The sequence below is a fragment of the Equus przewalskii genome, chromosome 3 (assembly GCF_037783145.1).
Source record: "Equus przewalskii isolate Varuska chromosome 3, EquPr2, whole genome shotgun sequence".
Lineage (NCBI taxonomy): Eukaryota > Metazoa > Chordata > Mammalia > Perissodactyla > Equidae > Equus > Equus przewalskii.
The window spans coordinates 43,728,940-43,748,226 of NC_091833.1; the positions used below are offsets into that span (position 1 = coordinate 43,728,940).

A 19,287-nucleotide genomic window follows, 5' to 3' on the forward strand; every position below is an offset into this window, starting at 1 on the left:
GCTTGAGAAAACTGTGGGTGATCTCTTACCAACTCAAATGCTGAGCCAACGGTAATGCATATTAAATTGGAAAAAAAAAAAAAGTATATTTGCTCTTTCGCATCTGAAAGTTCTAACTTTTGAGCTGCTAGCCTGTAAACATGAGAAGAGATTACTCTGTCCAATAGAATTATAGATACCATATGAAATCTGTCTGAAATCTTTCCAAAAAGTAGCAAATATGAAGTCAAAGTAGGCCTGTAGTTTGAGGATATTATTTAAAGTAAAGATTTTACTTATTTAAAAGGATAGCCACAGACTTTGAGGCTAAATATATAAACTGGACTTTCATCTATAACATTTTTCTAACCAAGTATATTTACTAAAAAATAGAAAGTAAGAAAAATAATCAGATTTTCGTAGCCCTTTGTTAGTATTCACATCACCAATACCCTATTCTACATTTATATAAATATATATAAACCACAATTTATATAAGCCACAATTAGATCTTAATTAGGTATGGAATGTGTTTTTTCCAGTTAAAACACATAAGCAAGAGAGACAGAATAAGAAAGAAGACTAAAAGCAAAATGTCTGTGTGGTCAAATACGGTAGAGCATAAGACTGTAACAACATTTTTCATTATAATGATATCATATAGTAGGCAAATTAATATATGAATTAAATTGACAAAGAGACTTGACTGCCATGTTTAACGTAATAAAACTCCCACAATCTGAAAGCAACAAAAAAGGAATTTCATATATAGTTCAAAGTTACCATAGAATTTTGTTAGAATACAATTGTATTTAACTCCAAATCAGAAAAGACCTCATCTGGATTCATAAAATAGAACATTTTAATAGTCTGAAAACACATCTATATGAGATTATGCCAAATATGAAATTAGTTAATTTACTTTTTATTAACCCTGTGTTTTAAAGTTGTCACAAGTTTAAAAGCATTCAAATCACACACAAAAACCATTAATAAATGACACAATCAACATAAGTCACGTCACTCTACAAAGAGCATCAAACTGAAACACGTACAGTAGGCAGCCATGCCTGAAATGCTTACATAAGACCAATTCATTCAGAAACACAGTCCTGGTACAGACCAGACGTTCGATAAGTAACTAGGAATTAAAAAATTGACAAACATGTCTCATCTTGGCCTTAGATAAAGAGTTACTAAACTTCCTCTGTGCTTCAATTCCCTCATCTCTAAAAAGTCACGGTGTTTTGAAAATGCCTAACACTCAATGATAAATGTTAACTTCAGTATGATTAATGGAGTGGATTAGATAATTTTCAAGGTGTAGTTTACATTAAAATTTTATTTCTTCATTGAATAAATAAATACTGGGTGCCTAATATACGCCAGGAACTTTGATTCTGAGTCAATCACCCAATATTACAATTTGCAAAAACAAAATATTTATTATTTTCTTTCTTTTCTACTATCTCATAATAATCTCTTTTTCTAAAGAGTTGGTGACTCATGACTATCAAAGAACATGAACAGTATATTTAATTTGTGAAAGTCTTAGAATCAAGCACAAATATCTAAATCATATGACACCATGTTTTTTCGCCACCTCTCCCAAAAAAAATGAATCCAGACAAAAAAATGAATTTTGACTGTGAGAAACTGGAAACCTTCTCTGAAACTGGGAGGAGTGAGAGAACATGGTTTAGATCAGGGGCCCCAACTCCTCCAGACATTTTCCTATAAATTTAAACTCATGAAAGTACAGAGGTAAATTTCTGGTTTCTAACAGTCAAATCAAAAGAATAGCAGACCTGATAAAATGAAACTGTCAGGCTGGGGACTGCTTGCTTTTTGCTCCCCAGCATCTTTTTAGGTTGGACAATCTGCTGGGGTGACAATTCTCACAATAAGCACTGAGTATCCAGAGAAACTCCATGTCTTACTCCCAAATGATAATTTGCCCTGACTCTTTGGGAACAGAATGCTCATGGCCCAAAGACAGACACTAGGACAAAAGGGAAGTCTCCAGAGAATTCCTATGGAAATTCCTATGGCCCAATCATAAGAGTATATATCTCATAGGAACTAATGTTGATTCAGTTTCAGGAACTGTAAACCACTTTACACCACTGATAATCTAGGTGTGCTATCAGCTAACAAAGAGGAGCACTGCAGGTATACAATTTGAAGAAAAGTGAACATCTGTCCATTCATTAACTTAACTGTCTCTGTTGAAATATTTTAAAATATGAAACACTTTCCTTGCTTAGGGCACTGAATTCACAGATAGCAAAAAGCAATAAAATATTCTTATTTCCTCTCATTCACCAGGGCTTTAATAAATGTTGAAACTACATCATTTATGGAGGAAAGCTTTTGAATGCACTATGTTCTTACTTTTTAGAATTCAGATCATCATTGATTTAAAAAAAATTCACCAAAGAAAAGTTCGTTTAAATAGGTTAAGCATATTAATTCATACTGTACCAGAATACTTTCTATCCTCTTACTTCAAGGAGTCTTTACATTCTCAGAGAAAATCTCTAAGAATTACATAGTTTTTTATTATGAAAAGTATTCTGACACTGTAGTTTCCTTCATCTGCTTATTTTGTAGCGAAAATTTGTTTTCACTACTCAGCTGCATTCCTTTCATTCCAACACAGATGGAATATAGGTTGTGTACGACACAACTATCTGAGAAGATCAGCAGCCCTTCACCCAAAATCCAAAGCACACAAATTCAGTGCAAAAGTGGCTTGCAGCAGTAATTCAACTAGTATTTTCTAAATAACTATTGTGTGCCAGACATTGCAACAAGTCCAGGAAACACAAACATGAATAGCTACATATGGTATTGACTTGTAAAAGGCAATATAAATAGCCCAAACAATTCCGAAAAAGAAGAAATAAGTTAGAGGTCTCACACTTCCTGATTTCAAAACATAGCACAAAACTACAATAATTTTTAAAAAGTGTAGCATAGGCATAAATACAGACATATAGACCAACAGAACAGAACAGAGAGCTCAGAAATAAACCCTCACGTATGGGGTCAAATAATCTTTGACAAAAGATCCAAGACCACTCAATGGGGAAAGGACAGTCTCTTCAGCAATGGTGCTGAGAAAACTGCATATCCACATGTGAAAGAAGCTGGGTGAAGTTGGACCCTTACCTTACACAAAAATCAACTCAAAATGGACTCAAGACCTAAATATAAGACAAACTAAAATTCCTAGGAGAAAACATAGGAGGAAAGCTTCATGACATTGGATTTGGCAATGAATTCTTAGACATGACAGCAAAAGCACAGGCAACAAAAGCAAACACAGACAAATGAGACTATACCAAACTTAAACTTCTGCACAGTAAAGGACACAATCAACAGAGTGGAAAGGCAAACTATAGAACGGGAGAAAATATTTGCAAATTGTATATCTGGTAACGGTTTAATATCCAGATTATATAAAGAACTCCTGCGTATCAACAACAGAAAAACAAATAACCCAATTAAAAGATGGGTTAAGGACTTGAATAGACATTTCTCCAAAGATGATACATAAATGGCCAACAAGCATATGAAAAGATAGTCAAAATCACTAATCATCAGGGAAATACAAATCAAAACCACAATGAGATTTCACCTCATACTCATTAGGACGGCTACTATTAAAAAAAGAAAATAACAAGTGATGGAGATGATGTGGAGAACCTGAAACCCTTCTACCCTGTTGGTGGGGATATAAAATGGTACAGCCACAATAGAAAACAGTATGGCAGTTCCTCAAAAAATGAAAAATAAAATTACCATTTGATGCAGCAATCCCGCTTCTGGGTATATATCCAAAAGAACTGAAGGCAGGATTTCAAAGAAACATTTGCACAGCCATATGCATAGCAGCATTCTTCACAATAGCCAAAAGGTGAAAGCAGCCCTAACGCCCACACATGAATAAATGGATAAACAAAATGTGGTGGATAGATACAGTGGAATATTATTCAGCCTTAAAAACGGAGATGCTGGTCTCATGCTACAACATGGACGAACCCTGAGGACATATGCAAAGTGATATAAGCCAGTCACAAAAAGGCAAATCCTGTATGAGTCTACTTATATGAGGGACCTAAAGTAGTCAAACTCACAGAAACAGAAAGTAGAATGGTGGTCACCAGAGGCCATGAGGAGGCAGAAATGGGGAGTTCTTTAATGAGCAGAGAGTTTCAATTTTGAAAGATGACAAAGTTGTGACAATCTGTTGTACAACAATGTAAATATACTTAACACCACTGAACAGTACAAAAAAATGGTTAAGATGGTAAATTTTATGTTACGTGTTTTCTATGACAATGTTTTTTAAAGGCAATAAGGAATAGATAATAAGTAACATAAATGAGGTTACAAAGTCAGATTTCATAGCCTTGAAGTATGGGCAAGACTTAGAAAAGCAGGAGGAGCAGAAAGATCAGGTAGAAGATCCAAGCTACACAAAGGTCCTTGGAGGAGGAAAGCAAAAGCTCGGGCACACAGGCGAACCAGAGAAGAGTGGCCCAGATAAAACGAGAAACAGATTGAGGATCATTTAGTAAGGTGGTCAGTATTCAAGGGAGAGTCTCTGAGGTGACAGAACAAATAAAGCTCTGGCCAGACAGACGAGAGAGGTGAGAGAATGTCATCAGGAACACCCGATACAAGACTGATCAATGCTGACCCAGGAAGTCTGGCATAAGGCAAACAAAATTCAGATAGGATATTTCTAGATACAGTCTAGGCACACGTGAGGTGGTCCTGGGAGACCCCAGAGACAAGCTCATCAGTTGGGTTTCCCAATAAACGAAGACTTATCCTACAAACCTCTCAAAGCCAGTATGGACTTATATTACCCTTGAATTGTATCAAACTGAAATTTCTTCACTCCAAACTTCTTAGGAGCAGAGAGTAATCTCTCATATCCTTCATCCAAAGTTCTGTTTTAGGCTCACAGAAAGCATTTTTAAGTAACTGTCTGGGCAAAACAATCACCTTCTATTGCTGTATGTTTACATGGGGCTATGCTAAACACCTGAAATCGCTAATAAAAGATACATATAACAAAAACCAGCAGACATCAATTCATACTATGTATGGAAGACAAAGGAGAAATTTCTCTATTTCCCATCTGAGAAGTAACGTTAACAATTTCATATAGTCTCACTTTAATCAAAAACTAGAATTTCAAAATTTATATTTCAAACAAATACCTGTAACCAACCCTAAACATATGACATTGATGGGGACTTTTCATCCTTTATTGCTCCTGGGTTTAAAAAATAATTTTGAAAAACATTTTTATACTTTTAGAGGGTATTTAAACAACAGTTTAGACTTGAGGGCTTTGTCTACAAATATTTACACTTAGTTTTACTTAAATTATCATTTTTGAATTCCCAAACCATACTCGAGAACTTGGCCTTCAAAGCTACTAGAGGTTAAACGATTTTTTTAAAACACCCTTGTGAAGTCACAGAGGCTGCCAAGAGGCCAGTAAGAGAAAGCAGACCTCACCGCTTGGCTGTCAATTATCCAGCCCCGGGCCCTTGCACACAGAGCGCCACAGCTTAAAATCATTATAAAGATAGCATTAAGACAATTAAACAAATTACTTGGAATCAAGAGTACTTAAAATCTGTTCCTAACCTGAATAAAGGTACCAGAGGACAACCTCAAAAATTGAGGGAAATTACAGAAAAGTGTTACAACATGAGCAAGCACTCATTTGTTTTCCTCTTGCAATTTAAAATTTTTCAAGCATTCTAGAATCAAACCTTAGGGTATTTCAGCAATGCATACTAAGTAAAGCAGACCTTAAAGTATTTCAGTAGTGCTCAACACTCAAAATAGCTGATGTTTATAGGTAGTAAACTAAGTTGTTTGAAATTTTTTGACTATTCAGTATTCTTACTAAAGCAATCAATCCTTTTTTATATGTTTACCTTGTATTATTTTTTAAAATAGTGGCATGTTAAAGATCTTGTTCTTCAGCATGAAATTACAAGTTAATAATAAAATAAATTATTAAATTCTGAAGTCCAGAAAGTCCTAAAGACGATTTTAAGGCAAAACCACTGATTTCTTTTTCAGAACAAAAATCCAGGGAATACAGGATGGGAGGGAATCATAGAGTTCCTTCTCTCTTAGTAAAGGTTTTGAAAAATAACATATGAGTACTTCATAGATCAAGAAACATGACATTGACAGAATATTAACAATTCTGAAGGTGTAAAATATTTATATACAAAATTATGAAAGAAATGTAAAGCTTTAAAATAGCAGAAGGGATTAACAATTCCAAGGTCCAAATATGTCCATATTTTACTATACCAAGACTAATAGCTTACTTTACAAAGGACGCACACATTTGCTTATTTAATCTTCACAATAACCACATGGTACTTTACAAGGAGCAGAATGCAGAGCAGTGAAGAGGCAGGTCTTAGAGTCAGACAGTCCCTGGGTATGAATTTCAGCTCTGTATTTACTGGCTGTGTGATCTTAGGCAAGCTGTTTAACTTCTCTAAGGCTTAGTTTCCTCATCTGTAAAAATGGGATAATGATGCCTAGCTCACATGTACTATAAAAATTTAAAAAGATAACGTACTTGCAGCATTTAACAGCAAAAAAAAAATAAAAAATGATTATTTACAGACGAGTGTCTGAAACTCATAGGAAACAACAGAGTCTACTTGAGAACTCAGCTTATTCAGCTCCACGTCTAAGGCCATTTCCACAGCTCCATACTTGCTCTTCAAGAGCATACAACAAGACACCTTCCAGCGCTGACATGGGAAATCCCAAACTCTGAGTCATGTTAACCTTCTCTGTATCATCTCAATTTTAGAGAAAAAGCTTCCAGAGTAAGGTCAGAATCCAATATAAGACTTTCAATAATGTTGGAGCAATTATCAACTCACTGTGCTAACAGAGGATAATTTTTGCCAGAAGAATATCAAATCCACAGATAACACAAAGCCTCATTGTAATAAAAACTTTTAAATTTACTCTCACATACTCAAGAAAAGTTGCATTGAACGGTGAAACATTAAGTCATTTCTTTTTCTTCCCAATTCTCTATTCTTAAAGATATACGTTAAGGGTATAATGAAGCAAGCAAAAGGACTGAGAAAAAATAAAAGCTAAGGATGCTATTAATCCAAAAGGCACACTGATAACTTGAAGTCGACAGTTTCTACTATAGCAGTAATCCCATAATCACACAGCAAATAGCATAAACCAAGTAAAGATGTTTTCTACCACAAATTGTAAAACTGCAGTTTTTCGTTTGTTGGTTTTTTTTGGTTGAAACATTTCAAAAAATCTTGGCTGGAAATAGAAGAGGAAGTCAATACACTGAGAGCTACATCAGCGAGACACTCCACAGACACAGTGATTAAGAACTATGATGGCCCTTGAGAGCCAAAAACCTATTCTTCAAGACTGCATTCCAAGTTTAGAGAAAGAAAAATCACAAAAACAAGCCCAAATATGGCACTAAGTTCACATTGCAGGAACCCATGTACATGAGTTTTTATCCAAAGGTTCAAAAGCAAAATTAAGTTAAGACTAGTCAGAATTTATAAAAATGGGAGTTTTAAAACGCTGTTTAGGACAACAAGATAAATTTCTTTTCCTTAAAATCTAAATTTCTCTGCAACTTCTTCCATAAGTAATGTAACTTTTTACATTTACAAGGCTTTTTGTAAATTTACATTTACAAGTCTTGCTAAATATCACCTTGAAAGTACTAGTAATAATTCATCCACTCTGAAGGATATTTGTTACGCTTACACAAATACTGCCCAGATCTCATGGGGAAAGTGGTGCTGCTGCTCTTTACAATCATTCAGCTTCACTTCTTTACACAAATAAAGGCCAAGCGTGTATAAAACATGAACCATTTTATCAAAACTAAATTTTTAAAAGAAATGCTTACGTGATCTCAAGGAAAATAACAAATTAAAATGTTACCAATTAGGAAAAGTACACAAACTTAGAGAAACACAGTCACATTTTATTTTATATTGAATAGGAGTGAGTATTTCAAAACCAAGCAGGTCTTTTGAACCCATACAATATAGATGGAACACACCTCTAATTTCAGGCAAATCTGAAAGAAGAAGAAAAATAAATATTACCTGGTTAAAGTACAGCCCATATGCAAAGCTGAATATCGAAGATACATGCTATCTGAATAGTATAAATTTAGACAAAGTTGCTCAGATTAAAGAGCTGGCCATATATACTTAAAAGTCTACATTTGATCATCTAAGAAGGGCCTCAAAGGAAAAAGGAAAGGGTACTTCAGCATGTGATCTGGAAGAAATTTTGGCATCACAGGAAAAATGTGACTTTCTTCTGGTGCTTAGTAATATAAAGGAAAAAGGTCTGAAGAAAAAAAAGCGTAAAATTGTTTTCATACAATATATGAATAATGTTTCTAGACTTTAAAAGAAAAGCTATGGAGGTTTATCTTTTACATTAAAGAAAGAGTAAAATTAGATTCACAAGTTATCTAGCAAATAGAAATACAAATTATCATTCCTCCTTTATAGGTGTGTGTATATGTGTGTATAAGATACTAAGAAACTGTTAGACAAACTACAGCTTTTTTTAAAAAAAAAGAGATTTTAGAGAAATTTAAGATACAGCTCTTGACGTTTAGCCCTGTCCTCAGAGAGCTCTAACATTTAACTTTTAATAATGACTCCAAGGAGACTCAGACTACTAGGTAAATAAGCAGATGAGAATTCAGGAGTTACAGACAAAATTAAAGTGTGGCATTCAATCCATCAAGTCTAGTCTACCAAATCGGGAATCTGAGATGAAATATTTGTCTAAATAAATTGAAGTGACCAGTTGAATATATATACTCATCTTCTTATACAATACTTTTGATTAATGAGTCAAATTCATTTACATAAATTCAAAACATTTATTTTCATGTTCCAAGAGTATTTCCACCCTGCTTTTTTCATGGCATTAAGCATTGGCTTTTGTCTTCCCTCTGCCTAGAACGGCCTTTCCCTCAAATACAACTGGTAAAGTCACACCTATCCTTCAACATTGGAAACAAAGGGCACTTCGTGGCCCCTTTCAAGGAACTGTTATCCCATTAATCTCCTCACGCCCAAAGCCAATGACAGTGGGCAGCCCTCTTTTTTATTGATAAGTACATTATGATCTTAATTTGCATCTAAAACTAATCTTCAAAAATACAATATTATATTTAAACCATAAACATGTATTCAGCAATGCGTCAATCACTTCTTGAAGGTTCTGAAAAATTCTGTTTTCCCAAGAGATCACAAGCAAATATTAAAAAAAAAAAAAAAAATCTTACGCATCCTGGTGAAATTCTAAAAAGTTTTCTTTAGGCTAAAAAAAAAATTAAAAAAGACAAGAAAAAAATTACGAAACATAGATAGCGAAAGCTAGAGAGGCAGGTAGGGAGACCTAACTAAGGCCATTCCAGGTGAAAATGGAGATGGCATTCAGCCAAGGCCCTATGATGTAAGAATAAAGAGAAGACGAAGGCTCAAAACTAAGAGGCAGCAAGAGAGTTGTTCCCAGATGTATGGTTCGGTGTTTGCGTGTCTGGTGATGTCACTTACAGGGATGTCCCTTACAGGTAATAACGTAAAAGGACTACATTTTATGGGATTGATTATGAGTTCAAAATTGGACACACTGAGTTTGAGGTATCTACGGAACATGCAAAAAGATCAAAGCCTTAATAAGGATTGAGACTTCAGGTGAGTGACCTGCTGTATATCTGGAGGCACGTTTGTGAATGGGGTGTCGATCCAGAGAAGGCCAGAGTGAGACACAAAGTGGTCTCTCAGAGCCTTAGGGAACATAGACATTTAAGAGCCAGTAAAAGAGCCTAGAGAAGGGGAAGTCATATAAATAAAATGAGAAGATAATAGAAGTGAAAAATGTCATTCATTTAATTAATATTTATTGTGTGCTCAATATGTGGCACCACTGGATAGAGGGGATATGCCAGGGCCTGAAACAAGTGTCTATGGGATTTGGCAAATCAATGGTCATTAGCAACCTGATGAAAGCAATTCCAGCTACTTCCATGAAGTAAACAATGAATGGGTGGTCAGGAACACAGACTACTTCTTTCCAGAGGGAGAGTTATAGCAGTACTTAGAGGTTGACACTGGGTCAGGGAAGGGTTTTGCTAAGGGGAAAGAGTTTATAAAGAAGGCGTTAGCAGAGATGAACAAGAGAGGGGGAGAGTGAGAGGAAACAGAGAGAATAAGATTCAATTCTTATTCAATCATATTGTTTCGGGGCAGAAGGGAGAATCCTTAAACTTAGAAAGCAAGGAGGCCTCATGAGTGTGTGGAAACAGGTGGATGCTGGTATGAGGCAGAAAGCTGGTGGACACCTCTCATGACCTGTATTTCCTGATTAGAGAAAACCAATGATCATTCTCTAAAAAGCGACAGGGTACAGTTGAAGTAGAGAGCTTGAGAAGATCAATGGTGATATAACTCCTACTAGGAAGGGGAGAGAGAACAGACTGGGGACATAGAGAAGCTTCACAAATCAATAACCAAAAAAATCAGGCTTCTGTAATAGAGATGCTGGACTTCATCTTGGAGGCCATGGGAACTGTTAGAAGATTTTAAGTAAGAAACAGTAGGAAGAGATTTACACTTTGAACTATATAATACATTCTTATATTAGTTATAATAAATAAAAATAACTAAATCTGCATTTACTTTTCTGAATTAATCTAGACTAGATCCATAAACCTGAAAATTCTCAAAATTCTGTAAATTATTGTATTGAAGTATATCATCTACAAATTATGAAACAAACCTCCATATACCACTAAGCTGTTAAAAATATTTTTAGGTGTAATATAAAATATATATTTAAATAGAAAAAATAGTAAGTTGAAGATTTTCTGAATATTAGCCTTATTTACAATTTTAAATATGATGTAAATAAACTTGATTAAAAGGCAATCAAGTAAGTTTGACTTTTTGTTGACTTTTAACCTCTAGTCCTAGTATTTCCAAAATTATATAAATATAGTATCTTGAGCAGGTACCCCTTTTTCAAATGCAATAACCTAAGATAACTAAGTCCCTAATCTATAGTCCAGAAATTCTAAGAAATGATCTACTTAAACACAGTTTAAGTCTTTTAATAAGTCTTTGACTTTTATTAAGTGATCCATTTGTAAAAGAAATACAAAACAAAACCACTCAGAAATAGTATTTAACAAACATTTCCTTCCCAGGGAACTCAGGTCACCCTAATCTCCAAAACGACTTCCCAGTCCTCCTCCTCCCTCTACTCGTCTGCCTAAAGCCTCTTAAACAGTCCCTTAATATTGATTCTTTAATGAGAAGTCTTTTTTTAATCCTGATTTTCATCCTGACATCCTCCCACCTGCCACTATTACTTCTCACCTGCCATGAAGGAAACACAAAATGGGAAAGGTTGAGATCAATTCTGAGGTTGCACCCCAAATAGAAGGTCTTCTGGAGCCTGGATTCCAGTAATTACAAGTGGTACTTGAGCCAAAGACCACTGTTCCTTTACAGTATTGCTGTTAAAACACATATTCCTTGAATTTTGACCACTCAAAACATTGAACATAACCTGATCTACCATCTTTTTTACTTCTGTCTTGTTTTATAATTACCAGTAGGATATAGGCCAAAATCTGCAATACTTAAAAGAACAATTTAAATATACAATTCATCAGGTATATTTGAATCCGTCTTCCATAACCTTTAACCTCATTACCATATACTGTACTAGCTCCCCATGTACTGAATCTCATTACTGAATCTCATAAATGTGGTCATTTAACTAAATATAACCTCCAATGAGCAAGTATAAAATATCTACCAACATTAGTAGATGTTGTATGATTATTTAGATATGGTTTCAGGAATGCACTACAGAGCCACTCTGAAACGTGCAGATGAATCAAAAAGATATCTGCCTCTTTCATTTGTATAATTAACACTATTTCTGAAATAAGTTTGAGTCTGGTTCTCATCACAAATGATTCAAGTAAATAAAACACAGCCACATTGCCGCCTAGAACTTGAGAAAAATCATATCATAAAATGTTTATCCACAAGAAAAGTCCATTCTAAAATATATTATGTCAAAATGAAACATTAAAGGAAAATACACAACCTAAATTAGAAACCAAAGAGCAACTCCAAAATAAATACAGGGTGCTACTATTTTCTTCACCTTTCACTTTGAATCGCCTCAAGATCTTAGAGAGATTTTTTAGTGGAAAAGAAAACCCGAGTACTGTTATTCACCATGCCACGCTGCCAAGGACAGTGTCCTCCAGTGTCCCACCTCATTTGCTGACCACCACCCACCAGTATCCTCCAGAGCCAGACACAGCCTGGTGAGCTATCTAGAAGCAACATTTCTGTTAAACACAAAACTCTCTAAACTAGAATCTTCCATTTAAAAAATATGCTTCCAAAATTTATAATTCAATTTGGAATCTCCCAAGTCATCTTGTCTTTTTTTTTTAATGGCTTTTCAGTCAAGATTAGGTGTTGGCAGACAGGCGGTATTTAGCACATAGTAAGCACAGTTAACTTCTACTATTATTATTTCTACTAAAACGGATAATTTCCTCACAACCAAAATCTAATAAGGAATAAACACAAACTATTCACCTACCTGGATGAAATTCAGCCTTACAATGATCCTATTTTATTCAAACACCAGGTTTCAGGGAATACACAATTTGAACAATCTCTGATTGCTCCTAATCTATTAGTAAATGCACAACTGAAACTGTAAATAGTGTAAGTCGATTCTGACCTATATCATTATCTATCATATCTAAATTTCTCTTTTGGAAAATAGATTAGCAACAAACACAATTTTATAATTACCATGTGTTTATCAAGTAACTTGTTTTCCCAGTGCTGTAATAAAGAATGTCTGGGGATAACAAAAGCCTAATTTCTTTGTCTACACTCAAAAAGTTTACAATTGACTCTGTAATCGGTGTTTTGTGAGGTCAGGGATCATAGGGTAAGGAAGGAAGAAAAGGGTAAGAGAGGAGGCTTGACATGGACCCTCTCTGACAGTGAGAACTCAGGTCACTGGAGCAGTGTGGACAGAGTTCTAGGAACTTACAGGGCCGGGGTGGGGCACGCCAAAGGAAGAACTCAGACTAGGTCAGAGTGAAATTCGAACATCAAATCAGGTCAGAAAATACTCTGGGATGAAACAGGGGGTAGCAAGTTCTAATCAGCTTTCAAAGACCCACGAAGAAATTTAGATAAGCACCACACATTGTTCTAAGCACTTTACAAGTATTAGCACATTAAATCCTACAACACCTCTGAGAGGTCAGCGATATCATTACCCCAACCTCACACATGAGGAAACTGAGACACAGAGGGATTAAATCATCTACCCCAGCTGATCCAACTGGTAAGTAGCAGAAGTGGAATCGGAATGAGTTTAGCCACAGTGTCCTTTACCTTATCACTGCACTATACTACCTATAACTCTCAAGATGAAAGTGAAAAATACACACACACACGAAGGGATAAAGAACAGAACGGAATAGAAGAGATCTCTGAAAGAGACACAGAGGCAGACGTATGAAAGTGAACTTTTAGGCGGACTTCGTGGGATGGATTAGCAGCAGAAATGCCTAGAATCAAGCAGACCGAGGTCTGCCAAACTCCAAAGCTGGTCTTAACTATTATAAAACAGAATTTACTATAGTATAATCTCAGTGCTTATTAATAGGAGGAAGAGCAAACACCTACAAAAACTGAGAATAAAAATTAGTATCTCTAAGCAGCAGACACATCTTAAAAAAACAATGCCTGACTACAGAGACCAATACATAGAAACAAATTTAATAAAATAGATACAAACTATTTAGTTTATACATGGAATCCTTATGCCTCGGTTTTATTTATTTTTTTGATCGATGCTTAAGCAAACCCATTATGTTAAAACTGTTATTCAAGACCTAGGAATTAAAAAATAAATAAGAAGAGCCAGCCCTGACGGCCTACTGGTTAAAGTTCAGCGCACTCTGCCTCGGCAGCCCAGGTTCAGTGTCCCAGGCACGGAACCACACCACTCATCCGTCAGCAGCCATGCTGTGGCAGTGGCTCACATAGAAGAACTAACAACTATGTACTGAGGCTTTGGGGAGGGAAATTAGAAAAAAAAAAAAAAAGACAGAGAGACAGATAAAGGAAGATTGGCAACAGACATTAACTGAGGGCGAATCCTTCCCAGCTGGAAAAAAAAAAAAAAAAAGAAATGTCCCTTTTCCTCAAGAGCCCCGCTTTATTGGATTATGTGTATCTCATTCTGTAACATCTGATAACTATTTTGGAAATAGTACTTACTCAGCATCTTAATGATGTTTTCTGGATCGCTAAATGCTTCTAAACACACAATTCTTATTCTTCAAGGTTGTAGCATACATCTTGTAATTCTCAGACCTCAACTTCATTTCCTCCCTACCCAAAGGAGAGAAATTTTCCCCTCTTAGTGAAAAATTTGGGATACAAATTTAAGTAACAGCCTCGTTAATTCTTTCAACCTTCAGTTTTTGCCTTCATCAGCAGTACTTCATCCAGTTTAGGAAGCATTAGGGAATCATTGGTGAAGGGACAATGGGGGCAGGAAAATTTGCTTCTCTTATTCCAATTAGGGAGCTTCACCAAGAAGGAGGAATTTCAAATTAAAAAACCAAGTTCTAATTAGTCACAGATGAAAATCCCCAAAACCACACTGATCACAACACAAATTATTAACTGAGCTCCTGAAGACCCGGGAACAAGAGGATTTTTCATTGGATAAAATGGAAATGATTTACTTTTGAAATCCTAACTACACAACCCTTTAGTCACTGATACACAATGAAGTCATCTGCTCACACTATGGGCCAAAATAACTCAAAAATGTTTTGCTATTTTCACAGATTTCTCAATTATTATTATTACTGAATATTAACTCTTCTTTTAAAAAGCCTTGTCACTGAACCTCATTGTTTTCAAGGTTCATCATCTTTATGCCACCTGGTTTGGGATTTGGCTGTAAAACTGCCACACTACAGTGATCAAAGTGTTCACCAAATCAAGAATGCAGGAGTGGACCATATGAGGTTTCCACTACTTTCTACCTTTGAATGTTCTAAAAATACGTGTGCACAGGGTCGTCTGAAATCATGTCTTACTGAGTAAATTAACGTGGGGAAAGAAATGCTATTGTACCCTATACACAATACAGTCCATAGAAGAAGACTGGATTATTGACTCTGGCATTACAACATCCCTCACGGGAAGGCTATTAACGTTGTGTGCTATAGTCTTCAGTTTAAATCACAAAAAATTAACTTGGCTAATAGAAAAGATGGAAAGCTGCGTTTTAAAAAAGAATTATTAACTAGAACATGCATTTTTCAAATTCATTTTACAACTTAAAGTGACTACTACCCATTCTAACACAAAGTGTAGCCTCTTGAAGCTTAATTCTCTCACCTCCCAATTTAATTTGCTCTAGACAGTCTGAAGGGACCACAATTCAATTCTTCAAAAAGGCAAGGATCTAAATCATTTCCAGATTTGCCTCTGTTAGTCTAAAATTCTTGCATTAATAAAATGACTATGGAAATAGTAAACTATATTGACATGCTTATCTATTAAAGTAGCTGCAAAAAGAAAAGTAGTCATTTGTGAAAGAAAAAGGAGAGAAATAGAACAATAACAGGAAAAAAAGTTCTTTTGGACTTAATCTCATCTGTGAATAATTAGAAAAATTTAAGTTGATTTGGAAAGGGTGGAGAAAGACTCTGAAGAGATAGGATTACAGTCTCTTTCACTTTGATCTATTAAAAATGAAGAAAATGAGGAAAAAGACACATACAGTGCGTGTGCGCACACATACACACACCCTCAATCACCAACAGCAACTAACCGTCGTCCCCTTTTTTCCTATGGTTAGGGTTAGATAAAGTTTGTGTTCAGTTCTTTGATTAAAACAAAATAAAGAAACAAAAAATAACTATTTTCACTCTACTTTGACTCACAATAACTCTTTCAATTTTTTGGTCTAATGGAACTCATCATTCACAGTTAAGGAGGAACTAACTCTGTATCATTAAAGATTTGTTCAAAATCTCTCTCTCCACATTTCAAAATAAAGGCCTAATCCAAAATTCTGTAATAGGCAAATATTAACGACACGAATTCCATCAGAATGATGGTTCCCTTTTATATCCTCTAATAACTATTAAGTTTTATAGCTGGAGTTCCTCATATTTCTTTTTTAAATAAATTTGCCATATTTTCGTATTTTTTTAAAAAAAAAAAAGGACTTCATTTTTTTGCCTGCTCTTTCTCCCAAATCCCTCCAGTAAGTAGTTGTATATTTTAGTTGCAGGTCCTTCTAGTTGTGGCATGTGGGACACCGCTCCAACATGGCCCGACGAGCAGTGCCTCATCCATGCCCAGGGTCCGAACCGGCAAAACCCCAGGCTGCTGCTGCAGAGTGCGTGCACCCAACCACTCGGCCCAGAGCCAGCCCAGACTGCACGCTTATTGAAGAAATTCTTGTCGAAGAAAATTTAAGAGTTACATATAAGTACAAAACAATTCAACTATTCAGAGATAATTTTAAGTTATTTTGTATATTTACCTCTGTTTCATATAAAATATATTTTTTTAATTTAATATATTGTTCCCCAAACTGGTATTTAAAGAACATTCGTCTGGGAGATGTTAATATTATATTAAAATCTGTTCCACTAAAAACAGTGTTCTGTGGTATAAAATGATATAAAACAGTTTAAGCAAAGTTAGCAGATGCCTTTATTACAGGATTTCTCAGAGCCTATAAGCTGCTAACATTTATCATGACTTTTCAAATCATAATAAACGACTTAGAAAGCAAGTCATAACAAATCTAGGGAGCAAGCAGCTTCCCATATTTATTTCTGACTTCATATATTTTCCTTGTTTATCTATTAGCATCCAGCTGGGAAACTCTAAAACTATAGTGTATGGGAAGGACATTTCCACATCATTAAATATTTTCAAAACCACGATTTTAAGGCTATAAATTATTACTACATTTAAGCCTCTCATAGATTACTAGATTTTTTCCAATTTCTGTTATCCTTATACATAAACCTTATTATATACACATTACTCCTTTAGATAAAGTGCTAAGCTTTTTAAGAAAATGTTACCTATCTAAATGACTGTACATTTCAAGCAGCACTTTTTCACTGAACTTATGTCAAAAGTGTGTCACTTGGTTAATATTTGTTAATTTCATTGGCACAAAAGGAGAACTCTTATTTTCATTTACATTTCTTTGCATAACCCTAAGGCTGGATTTTTTCATATTTTTATCAGCCATTTATATTTATCTTTCTTAGACTGGGTTTTCAGTTCTCTCTCCCTATGTTTATCTCTTACCTCATTGTTTTCACCTCTTGATCCTTCTCTGAAATCTAAGAAAGTTCCTCAAGTTTCTTCTTCACAGCACTGATTTAGTTTTTCAAAACATTAATTATTCTTTCTTGCCTCCTCTGCAGACCTAAATCCCACTCTCCTAATCTTTGTGTTCCTTGCAATCTTTCCCCACCTTTATGAAAACATGAGCTTGTTCTCTCCTTACAGCTCTCTGCTGCAGTTTCATAGCTACCATATCATCTACCCTCTGTTATGCTGTTTTCTAAATGTTCTTCTAGTATTGTAAATATTTCCAAAAATGTGCCTTTCTCTTGCATCGTCAGGACCATAGGCCTTTATCCTGAAGTGGAGCATTGTTAACAGGCCCCACGTTGCTGAATTTTTCTACTTCCTCTTCCTCTGATGATGATGATGATGTCTACCATCAGAGGGCTTGGCCTGGCTCACTGGGCTCTTCAATGGGTATAGAAACCCCACTTCACTGCTGTAGCAGGAATGGAGACAGATATGAAGAGTTATAAACCCAACTCTCAGCGACTGTCAGGCATTAATTTATAGCTGGTCTTCTGGACTGCAGAGGGGCCTTCTCCTTAAACATCACCGGTCTGATAAAGGATCACCTGAAGACTCAGATGCCTACCCTTCAGTTCTCCGTTCCCATCCTGGGCCCTCTACCTGAAGAGACCTCTTCCTTTCAGGATGCAGTAGTCGGTGGCTCCAACTCTCCCAGTCCTTCAGGTTCTTGCCACCTTCTACGTTCTCACGGCTGCAGGACGGATGCATAAAGACGTAAGAGAATGGAGGCATAAGGGATGGTAACATTACAGCTTCCTCAGAAAAACAGCACCCCTGCAGCAGATGGAGAGCTGCCTCATTTTTCATAATGGGCATCCGAGCAAGCAGCAGAGGTTACACAAGCAGCAAATTACACTTCCCACTTGAAACCGGCTGGGCTGCTTCATGAGACAAGCCTGTTCTTCCCAGGCCCCAGCTCCTTGTAGGTGGAGGAAGTGGCACCAAAATTCCTAGCAAATGAGTCAGTCTTTTCTATTGGCTTGTTTGTTTTCTGGGTCTTCATTGATCTTTTACCAGAAAATTGGAAGAGGCTGTGTCAGCAACTGCAACCAAATGCTATTTTTAATGGGAAGCCTCTGTCAATTTTAAATGTAAGTTAAAATCTGATCATTTCACTGTCAAGCACATGAAGCACTCATTTGATCCATTCATATAACTTCATTTATTTTAAACACATTTATTAATGCTGGAAAGAACCCACAGGAGATTAGAAAGCACTGCTTATCTAGGAGTCACAGACGCCACCAGTGGCAGCAATGCAAACCCCGCTTCTTGGCTGGTAACTAGCACCAGAAAGACAAAAAGCAGGCTTTCCCATCAGCTGAAGTTGAAGGTGGTTAACGAAAAATAATTATTATCCTCTGCCTTTGGGGTTTTGTTATTCATACAGTTTTTGTTAAGTACGTGGCAGCGTTTTCATAGTTTCTATCCTCTTTCTATTCCAGACCACACAGGCAGACTAGACTCACTTGCTTATCACTGATGAGCATCAGGATGTTGGCAATATTGAAGTACTTAGCCCTCATCAATTTCTCATTGCCATTTTGACACTTAACTAACACCAAGTAGAATTTCTCTGTATAATTTACTTTTATATCCCATATATCTACTTGACTCAAAAGAAGGGAAAATAAGAGGAGGTACAGAAAAACAGGTTATTAGAAAACAAATAGGGAAAGTTTCTCTATAGGTTTGTGCTAGACATGTTTTAACAGTGATGATCTACCTTTGA

General features: G+C 35.7%; 1 protein-coding gene across 6 annotated transcripts in view; it reads right to left on the minus strand.

The window, feature by feature from the left end:
* Positions 1-19,287, minus strand: part of BMPR1B (bone morphogenetic protein receptor type 1B) — a 377,755-nt gene that overhangs the window by 278,488 nt on the left and 79,980 nt on the right. For 2 of the 6 annotated variants that reach the window (XM_070614246.1, XM_070614250.1), the window contains exon 2: positions 18,121-18,246. The exons of 3 other annotated variants lie outside the window; for them this stretch is intronic. Coding sequence is in view for 1 of the 3 variants with exons in the window: in XM_070614243.1 (XP_070470344.1) it covers positions 14,406-14,412 (7 nt within the window). In the remaining 2 variants the exon portion in view is untranslated. Of the gene's footprint in view, positions 1-14,405; positions 14,520-18,120; positions 18,247-19,287 lie in introns of all 6 variants that reach the window. One more of the 6 variants, XM_070614243.1, reaches the window with a different exon arrangement.